The sequence below is a fragment of the Ailuropoda melanoleuca genome, chromosome 13 (assembly GCF_002007445.2).
Source record: "Ailuropoda melanoleuca isolate Jingjing chromosome 13, ASM200744v2, whole genome shotgun sequence".
NCBI lineage: Eukaryota > Metazoa > Chordata > Mammalia > Carnivora > Ursidae > Ailuropoda > Ailuropoda melanoleuca.
This window is the reverse complement of record NC_048230.1, coordinates 46550589-46561046: the sequence shown is the minus strand read 5'-3', so window position 1 is coordinate 46561046 and position 10458 is coordinate 46550589. Positions and strand designations below refer to the sequence as shown.

At 62.4% G+C, this 10458-nt stretch overlaps 1 protein-coding gene across 1 annotated transcript in view; it reads right to left on the bottom strand.

The window, feature by feature from the left end:
• Positions 1 to 6478: 6478 nt before the first annotated feature.
• Positions 6479 to 10458, bottom strand: part of HRH3 (histamine receptor H3) — a 27074-nt gene continuing 23094 nt past the window's right edge. The window contains 4 exon segments of the mRNA XM_034641571.1: positions 6479 to 8196; positions 8199 to 8472; positions 9522 to 9796; positions 10202 to 10435. Of these exon segments, the coding sequence (XP_034497462.1) occupies positions 7727 to 8196; positions 8199 to 8472; positions 9522 to 9796; positions 10202 to 10435 (1253 nt within the window). The 3' untranslated portion in view covers positions 6479 to 7726.

Below are 10458 nucleotides of genomic sequence, written 5' to 3'. Positions count from 1 at the left end.
CCGGTCGCTCTGCGCAGCGCCCACGGGGAGACTGGTTGAAGGGCATGCGTGATCTCTGTCGGTTCTGCAGTTGCATATGAATCCACAACAACCTCAAAAGGGAAAGAAAAACAGAAAAGACTGGAAAAGCCATTGCTCTCAGCCAAACTCTGTGGAGACCACGGGATCAGACCTGCTTTGTCCCCTCTGTGTATCTGGGAATCTGGGACTGTCACCGTGCCTGGCACGCCTGATAAATGCTTGTTAAAAGCAGACGCACGTAAGGTTAAAAAAAAGACATAACAAATCAGTTCACAGCCCGCACACCCCTTGGCGCCAGGCTTCTGCGGGGAATGTCCTTCCCGAATCCAGGACGCCACGCAAGCGCACCGTGAGGGTAAATGGGTCCATGGAGGGGGTCCTCTGGGCACGCCCCAGTCTGCTGCCGACAGCGTTCATATTCTCATTACCGCCACGTGGGCTCAGATGGTCAGCGCCACCCAAGGCTGCTTCTGGAAGAGCTGTATCGAGAAAGCTGGTTGGGACGGGGCCCTCTGGCCCCCTGGCCCAGTGTTCGCAGTGCCACACAGGCTGTGGGGAGTCACAGTGACCTTGCCCACACGGTACCTTGTGATCCCACAATCCAAGGCCCCCAAACTCACAGGGCACAGCCAGGGCTGCCTGGGGGCCACGGGGGCCACAGATGGAGTGCTTGGGTAGTCTCCGGCTTGCGATCATTTGGTTCCTTAGAAAGTCTTTGCAAAAAATTGATGGGTACCAATATTTCTCCCAGGGCCAGGAAATCACTGATTTCTACCTTGGCCATGGTCTGTTACTGTACCCGTGGCTCTCAGCCCTGGGGGTACGCGCAGTAACGCCCCTGCTGAAGGCGGAGGGGAGGGGGTTGTGTTATCCCCACCGCCAACCCAGGTTCCCTCCTCTGTGCAGTGGGGACAGTAAGGCCCAGGACATCAGGGTCACCACTGGCCTGGCCTGGGGGTGTTAAGCTTGTTCATTTCAGCCCCACCCAGGGTAATCCAGGGAGCACATCCAGGGGTCCAGCCCCCCCCACCCAACCACCCAGTCCTTTCCATGGAGCTGGGTGGCTCCCTAGAGCCGAACTCTCCCCTACATCCCCTCCCCCACTGTGTCCGTGAGAAGGACAGGCAGGGTTGCCAGATGCGATTTGAATTTCAGATCCACAACAAAGAACTCCATACACTTCCATGAAAGCATTGTTTGTTGCGAATCTGAAATCCAGATAACAGGGCTCCTGCCTTTTATCTGTCTGCCCCAAGTGAGGGGTGTGGCAAGGGGGGGAGGCCTGGACGGAGGGCTGAAGGGCTGAAGGGCTGAAGGGCCAAAGGGCTGAAGGGCTGGGCCAGGCCAGGCCAGGGAGAGGATGGCCCAGGGCTGCAGGGGAGCAGGGGCACCCTGCAGTCTCCCCCACCCCCCACCCCCCGATCAAGGGCACTGCCTTCTTCCAACCCCTAGAGGGAAGCCCCTGGCAGGTGGGAGGTTAGCTGCAGGCCCATCTCCAGGGCCAGAGGAAGGTGCAGACTCCCACCTCATGCTCCCCCACCCACTCCTGGCCTCCACACTGCCCATGCTGGCCGAGACCTGCCAAGCTCGCACTCTGCTCTCCCACCGTGGGGTCAGGAGGGCTCCCTCCTGCACCCTCTGCCTGGCACATCCTTCAGGGAGTCCCCTCGCAGCCCCAGGGACAGGCCCTCAGCTGACAGAGGCCAGGGGAGGCCCCAGGTAGGGAGGGTGGCCAGAAGATTCCCCCAGTGGGCCATGCCCCACCCCAGAAGTGCATGTTCTAGGTTACTTCCCCACCCTGCCTGTGTCAGGACAGCCCCGGCTGCCCTCTCCCAGTCAGGTGCCCCGGTGTACTTGAGGTGGCCTCGGCCGCAGCTACCCCCTCCCAGAGATAGTGGGTACCTTCCCAAGTGACTCTGAGGGGCCACCCTGGGCCTGCCCCAGTACCAGCTGACCCACAGGGACCACCGCAGAATGTCTGGGGTCCACAGCTGACCAAAGGGGGCATCTTGAAGGGCCCAATTCTGACCCCAGGAAACATCCATGTGACCCCAATAGGTCCCCGTAGCCTGGTGGCTCCCACAGAACCACTGTCCCGCTTTGTCGGGGGGGCACCTCGTCCAAGGGCTCTGACCTCCCAGCTGGATAGACCTGGAACGCTTGGTGAAGTCAGTGTATAGTTCAAGGCCCAGCAGGCAGCAGGAGCTCAGGAAAGTTCACTTGGGCCAGTCACTACATGCTCCTCTCCAAAATACCTGCATTAGGATATGACTCACCTGGACTTCAAGATTGCCCTCTGTTAAAATGTAAATCTCCATTTTTCCCTGGAAGAATCAGTCCATCACACTTTAGTATGAATTAACGGATTGGTGGGCCTGGGACAAAGCCGAGCCTCAATTGACAAAGAAAGCTGATGAGCCCTGGGAGCCCCGGGGAGGGGCCAGCGAGGAAACAGCGGGCCCACCTGCCCCCGTCCTGGCCTCCCAGGAGTATGTGGTTCTACCAAGCTGGGGAACCAGCCCAGGCTGCGGCCTAGGATGGAGGGCAGAAGGCAGGCGCCTCCCCACCCACTGAGTGGGCCCAGCTCCCACACCTTAGCCAGGAGCCGGCGTTTGCTGGACTCTCCGAAGATCATCATCATCTGAAGGGGAAGCATTTAAAGATCACGAAATGTGTCATGTTTGAATTTGGAGACGGGTGTGAGTTTGCAGTGTCATAGATGCGTTTTCAGCCCAGTGCCATTCACCACCTCCTCTCCTTACACCCAAAAGTGTCTTCTCCTTTCTCCCTTCTCCTTTTCTTTTGAAGGAGACAGCGTGCCCCCTCACCCGCGGACTCCGTGATGGGGTCCCCCTGACGCACGGCCAGAAGGTCAGGTGCACCCTCCCGCTGCGTCTCCGCCCGCGGCGCTCACGTCACTTCATCCCGTCCTCACAGGAGGGTGAGCACAGGACACAGGACGAGAAGGTGTTTTCAGAGCCAGAGGCCACATTGACACCACTCTGATCGCCTCACATCGGGACAGTGTCTCGTGTCATCGGTGGTTACGGACACTCCCTCGCTGTGCCCGGTTCACCACTGACACCTGACCGCGGGTGCGGCGTGTGGAGGGCGGCACGCGGTGCGTGCGGACTGTGGCTCTGCCCCGGCTGCGGGCGGCCACGGGGTCTGCAAGGGGTACTCCTGCATGTTTGTGCGCCTCCGAGAAAGTCCTATCAGACAGATTTCACAGCGAGCTGCCTGCGTCCCCGGGGGCAGGATGCTGAGTGCCGTCCGGGGTGCCCTGGTGAATAGATGTAAGGCAAGCAGAGGGCCGGGTCAGATCCCTGCATGGCACCCCGTGGACCGGAAGGATGTCACAGGCAGGTGGCCTCAGCCCCCTGACTTTTCTACCCTCAGAGCCTGATCAATGTGTTGAAAGGTTGCTTTCCTACCCATAACATTACAAACAACTAATTATCATGTTACTAAGTAATTAACTCACTTCCCTATTTTTTATTAATCAGAGACACAGGCCTCCCATGGGCAAGAATGATCCGTTGCCCCCAAGACAGAGGGATGCCGGCCTGGGCCGAATATGGCCGGACAAGACATTTTCTGTCACTTTGCAAAATCCTGCCTTGTGTCAACTGTAGAAGAAAAGGGTGTCTGGTGACCATGAAACAGAGTCCGGGCACTAGCTTTAAGCAAGGCTGGATCCAGGCGCTCAGACAACAGCACCAGGAAGCAACGTCTTCCCAGCTTTTGAAGAGGCTTCCCTCTGCCTTGGCCGCACCAGCTGTGCTCCCTCCAGGGAGGGGGCAGCCTCAGAGGGGACAGCCCGGGAGGCCACTGGGCCAGCCACCCCGGACAGGCAGGAGAGAGGGCTAGGTGTTCCCGTAGGACACCTGGCTTCAGTCCCAGCCTCCACACAGATCCGCCGGGCAGGCTGGGTCAGTCCCCTTGCCCCGGCCTCCTGCCTGACCTGGGCAGTTGGGCATTGGGACTTCCAACTCGACAGCCCACCTTGCCTCCTCTCCCTTCTCTGCCCTACTCGCTGGCTCGGCGGGTGTGACTTGCTCAGCTCCTCGTGCACAGCAGAGCAGAGAGCAGACAGCCGATGCTCAGTCCATGCTTTGTGCTGAGATCAACAGAGCTGAGGTTGGTCCCAAGCCTCCCAGAACCCCTTCCAGACAGCACTGTCTCCGTGGTGCCCAGGGGAGAACCCAGTGGAATGGAGGGATGGAGTCCTAGCCCCTACTGCCTGCTGGGTTTGGGGTGAGTCTTCCAGCCTCTGGAGCCCTGGTTCCCACATCTGCCAAGCGGAGAGTGTGAGCACCCCTCGTGGGCTGGCTGTGAGGACAGAAGGTGCTCCGGCAAATGTTGGTGGAAAGGTTCTTCGCACCCACGAGCCCAGCCACAAGCGTAAGCATGGGATGGGGGCGGAGGAGGACAGAGAGCCACATGGCTACCCCACATGGCAGGGCTCCAGAGCCCTGCCTGAGAGGCCCCAGCCATCCCTTGCCATGGCCCTGGCTCCTCAAAGGAAACATTGGGTAACCTGGCCTTTTGTAGAAAAATGGGGGGTGCCCGCATGGCGCCCTGAAAACGTGGGGTCTTCATCCCAGCCTGGGAGGGACCCTCACCCGGCACATGCCCAGAACCTGATCCCGGGGGCACCGCATCTCCCACGGGCTCTTCCTTAGGTCCCCGGCATGGCCCCCGCTGCCTCGTGGAGCACCCCACCGCTGGGGTCAATGAATGTTTGCGAGATGAACGAGCGACACGCCGCCTCCTCACACAGGCTCCCCGTCCACCCGCCTAATGAGCCAGGCCACCCCTCCTCTCCACCCCTGCACCATTGGTGCCCCGTGGGGACAGCCCTGCTTATCGGCTGCTTGTTGACCTCCTCCCAGCAGCCTGGCACCCCTCACAGTGCCTAGCACACAGTAGGTGCTCAATAAACAACAGCCGCTGGCATGGGTGGACCCTGCAGAGGCTGGACCCGCCGGATTTGCCTCTCCCCCCAGCACGTCCAGTCCAAGGAGAAAGGCCCCCTCGGCGTGTTTGTTTGCTGCGGGACTCAGGCCCAATAGACTCAGTGTCTTTCTTCTCTCCTCCTCCATCCTCGCACAGGAGCACGGCGAGCAGCAGTTTCCAGAGATTGAAGACAAAATTGCTTGAAAGCCTGCGCTTTTATCCTCCAATTTGTAGCCATTTAGCAGGGCTGGGCGGAGGGGCAGCCAGGGCTCTGGCTGTGCGGTTGGCACGGAGGCGCCCACCGCTGCAGAGAACAGCTCCTTTGTCCTTCCCCAGACAGCTCTGGGCTGCAGGGACGGACGCCTGCTGGGGGGCCGGGCCAGGTCCTGCGGGGCCAGCAGGGAGGCCAGTGGCTAGCCTGCTGGCTGTGCCACAGGGCATGCCTGAGCTCTGGGCCTCGCAGATGACACCGCCATGTCTGCCACCACTTCTCCTGCTGCCCCCTCTCTGACCTCTGCTCGTGACGGCGCCCAGCCCCCAGAGGGGAGCCCCAGGCTCATGCCTCCCTCTGGCCACTAAGGAGGGGGACAAGAAGAGCATCCAGCCCTGCCCAGAGGGTCCCTGGGGGTGGAAGGAGAGAGGGTGCAGGGAAAGGGGTGCCGGCTGAGGGTTCTGGAGGAAGTTTTCTGGGGCGTTTGGGAAATGAAGGTGCAGATACAGCTGTGGGGTGAGAGGTGTCTGGAGGAGGAAGGCTTTTAAATGTTGCTGTGAACAGCTTCGCTCTGCAGTGGTGAGAAGCAGTTTGCTGACCTGTGTCTGGAGGGTGGAGAGGGTGGCATCTGGCTGTCAGAGCGCATCATGAGACAGGCTCTGCCTGAAGTCCTGCAGAAGCAGGGCCAACGTGGTAGGGAGAGAACACAAAGTCAGGGAGGGAGGGCTCTAGTGGCTGGAAAGGAAGGAAGGCTTCCTGGAGGAGGTGGCTTCTGACCCACCCAAGTTTGTATCTCCCCGAAGTTGTGCTGGGTGGACTGACCACCTGGGCTGGGAGCAGTGTCTGTCCCCTCCGTGGAGACTGCAAGGACAGATTGTTCACTGGACCCATGCTCACCCGGCACCATCCTCTCTTTCTCCCTGTCCCCCTCTGTTGCCCTCAGGCCTGACTCCAGACCTTTCCCAGGACGGCTCTTCCACCCAAGGTGCCGCCCCTCCTTGGGCCCATCCCTTCCCTCCACCCCCGGGGCTCAGCTCCAGTCCCCACGCCTCCTGGAAGCTCTGCAGGGGAAAGATCATGGCCGAGACGGATGAGAACCCCAGTCCTGGGGGACGGGCAGGCTGCACCGGGCCGGGGTGCAGGGCTACGGATCGTATTCTCAAGGCTGGACTGAGCCCCTCCTAGCACCACGCCACCCTCCTAAACAGGCGTGCGTGGAGGGGGACACTGCTGGGGCACGTGTCCCTGATCAGGATCAAACCTAGTGTGACAGGCCAGGCCAGCCTTTGCTCCTCAGCTGCTCCTCATGCCCTGCTGGGTGGTCTCATATCTCCCCGGGGTCCCCACTGAAGTACAGGAGCTCAGTCCACACCCCCCCCCAAGAAGTCCTCAGGAATCAGCACCGATAAAAAAATACGCTTTACTGTGGACCTCAAAGTCTGCAGGGTAGTGCAGCGGGCACGCGGGGAGCGGGGCATGCAGAGCGCCGACAGGGTGCACAGGACGTGGCGGACGGCCCCTCCCCTGGGCGTCCCCGGGGCCCTGTCTCCTCGGGCTGCGCCCACAAGCCTCGGGACCCTCGGGGCATGGCCAGTTCCCCTCCCACCGTCAGCCCAAGGAAGCTGGTTGAGCAGAGAGCAGAAGGGGCAGCCTCCTGGACAAGCAGGCGTCCGGCCCTCGGGCCCCTCTCAGAGCTTCCAGTCAGGGCCCAGCACCCCGAGCCCGGGGGCGGGGTGGGCAGAAGCAGCTGGCACAGCTCAGCCGGAAGCAGCCGCGCGAGGAAGGAGGGCGTGGGAGCCCACACCTGCCAATCCAGCCCTGAGCTCCTCAGCAGTTTTGTCTCTCTTGATTAAACAGCCAAGGAACATGGAGTTCACGGACGTGTTTTCTTCTTCGTCTTCCTGAAACACCCAGAATGGAAGAGCGGAGAACGGCCGCGAGGTTCTGGAGGGCACTTGATGCGTTGGGGGCAGAGGGAGTTGGAGGGAAGAGGGGTGAGGGAGCGGGCGCCTGGGCTTAAGCAGGGGACAGAGAGCAGCAGAGCCAGTGGCCCAGGCTCGTCTGGGCGGAGGCGGGAGGGTGCAGGTGTGTGCGCGTGCGGGGCGAACTGCTGCGTCACGGGGCGCGGAGCACACACCCATCACTCGCTTTGGGAAGGACACCAAGCAGTAATTGTGCAAAGGGCGGACACCACTGGCCATCAGACCGTCTGTGAAGGGTGGGCAGCAAGGCTGGGACGGCCCCGCCCGGCGTGGAGCTAGGGTTTGGGTGGCGGGGCGGGCGTCCACATTCCGGGTCAGGCAGCGAGGGCCTCTCTGGCCAGCCCACTGAGCTGCCTCCACCGCAGGCAGGTGGTCTAAGAGATACTGGCATGGCATCTAGGGTGGGCCGAAGACAAGGCGCGGCTCCCACCAGGGAGAGGGGGCAGCCGGGAGGGAGATGGCGGCGCCGACTGCCTAGGAAACCAGAGCCTCGAGGGGTCGTGGCAGTGGGAGGGCCCTGCCCCAGCATCCCAGGTGCCCGTGAAGGGCCAGCTCACTTCCAGCAGCGCTCCAGGGAGCTGTGGGGCTGGATCTTGAGCTTCTGGGGGCAGAGCAGCTTGGTGAAGGCTCGTCGGAAACTGTAGTGGCACAGCGGGTAGAGGACGGGGTTGACGGCCGAGTTGGCCCACAGCAGCCAGAAGGATGTCTCGTACCAGTAGTCAGGGACGCAGTGGCCGTGGCAGGCGGCCCGGATGATCATCAGGAGTGTGTAAGGAGCCCAGCAGAGCCCGAAGATGCTCACGATGACGGCCAGCGACTTGGCCACCTTCTTGTCCCGCGACAGCCGGAAGCGCTGGGTGATGCTCTGGGACACCATCTTCATGCGCTTCTCCAGCGAGGCGGATGACGCCGAGGGCTTGGAGCCCCGCTTGAGCGAGCGCGGCCGCTCTGTGCCCCGCGAGGAGCTGCCGGAGCTGGAGGTGGGCGAGGCCGCAGCGCCCCCGCCGCTGCCGCCCCCGAGNGGACCCGGGTGCGCCTCTGGATGTTCAGGTAGATGCTCAGGTTGAAGAAAGTGACGCTGAGGAAGGGCGTGAAGAACTCGAGCGTGGAGGCCGTGATGAGGAAGTACCAGTTGTAAAAGAACTCAGCGTAGCAGTGGCCCTCCGGGATGGAGCTGCCGCCTGACAGGTGCTCCCAGCTCAGGATGGCCGGCCCGTAGAGCAGGAAGGCCAGCACCCACACCAGCACCATCTTCTGCACCGCCCGCCGCGTGTCGCCCTGCTGGGCCCGGTAGGACACCTGCCGTGGGAGATGCTGGCTCAGGAGGGAAGGGCCCCGGCGGCAGCAACGGTGCCGCTGGGAGCAACGCCCCCGCGGCCCGCCGGCAGCCTCTGGGCCTCGGTGCCTCTGTGCGTGGCCTCCCTGCCCTCGCCGCATGGGTCCTACAGTCGGAGAGCCTCCCTCAGATCAGCCCCGAGTGCCACCTCTGCAGACCGCCTGTGCGCTACCCCCGCCAGCGGCGAGCGTCCTGAGGGTGTCTTGCCGTTGTCCCCTGTCCACTGACCACCACCCACCAAACGCCAGGCTCTGTGCGTGCTTGGCACCTCTTGGATGTCTCAACAGCTCCACTACTGTCCTCGCTCTCCTGGAGGCTCAGGGCGGGAGGCGGAGAACACAGGTGGATTGGCTCAAGGGGACAGAGCTGGGGCTTGACCTCGAACCCATGCTCTGCCCTCTGTCCCGTGGCCTCTCTAGACTAGCACACGTGAGGTCCCAGCAGAGGGCGCTCAGAGTGACTGGTAGAGCCACCAAGAGGGGATGAGAAGGCAGAGACCGGTGCTCCAGCTGCTGCCCCTGGCCGCACGGCAGTGACAGTGACGTGGGAAGGCCAGGCGGTCCAGCATCCCTAACTCAGGGTAACCACTCACACCAAGGGAAGCCTGTGGAACCAGAAGCTGATACCTGACTTCCTGGGGTACGCTTGTGCATACGTGCACACGTGTGCGTGGGGGGTTGCCACGAGGGGCCTCTAGCCCAGATCCTCCCTCAGCTCTTAGAACTTTGGACCTGTTGAACTGTGGAGGCTGAACTGTCCCTCTTCCTTCAGGAACACCTGAGGCCAGGTCCAGATAGCGCCTCCTGCCTGTCCCAGGACCCGTCCTACCGACAGCAACTGGCTCCTGAGTGGGCAGCTGACCACAGAGTACCCTGGATGTCAGGTGTGAGGCCAGCAGGGGCCAGGCTCACCTGGTACCGCCCACAGTGTGGAATGGCCATCCTCTGCTGTGGCCGCTTCTTGACCACCCCCCGCCCAGGACTGGACACGGGCAGCGGCGTCCCAGACTCACTGCACGGGTGACTGACAGGAAGCGGTCGTAGCTGATGAGAACAATGTTGAAGACAGACGAGGTGCAGAGCAGGTAGTCCACCACCAGCCACAGCTTGCAGAGACCCCGGCTAAAGGGCCAGCGGCCGGTCAGCACGTAGGGCACATAGAGTGGGATGCAGAAGGCTCCTGTGGGAGAGTAGGGCCAAGGTCGGCCATGGCTGGACGGGTGCCCGGGCTGAGCCCACCACAGTGGAGAGACAGGCAGGACCGGAGGGTTGCACAGCAGCCGCTTTCCTGGGACCGGCAAGTCTTACCTTGCCCTCCCTTCCACCCTGTCTCTCAGGCACAACCTCTACCCTGCCCCTGGTCTTCAACCCCTGCCGAGCCTCCAGTCCCACTGGAGTCCTTTGGACTTGGGGGCAGGAGGGAAGACCCAGGGGTGGGGACCTCGGGGCACCGTGAGACCCTGAGCCTTGATTCAGTACTTCCAGACTTCCGACCGGTCCTCCCAAGCCCCAAAGGGAGGAAGGAGAATTTCTTCGCTCTCCTTCCGCCTGCTGGCCCCCAGCCCTAATCCGGCCTTTGGACAGCCCTTCCTCATCCGTTCAGAAAACGAGAAAGCCTTTCTCCTGGCTCAAAGGGCCTTTGGCTGCCGCCACGCCAGCCGCTCCCACCGCCGCCAGTGTCTGGCAGACGCACCTAGCAGCCCCAACAGGTGTCTGGCGCTCCGGCCCCCTCCGCGCGCCCCGCCCCCAAGCCGGCAGCAGCGCACGGACACGTGAGAGCNCTCACGTCCTGAGTCCGCCAGCAGCCTTTGTTTGGCTACGGCGCAGGAGCCAGCGCTGCACCGGGGGCTGCTGCTGCGCCTTGCGCCTTGCCAAGCCCCGCGCGCCGGGGCCCCTTCCCGAGGAATATCCCTCCCGGGCCCCCGTCCTGTGGCGGGGGGAGCAAGCAAC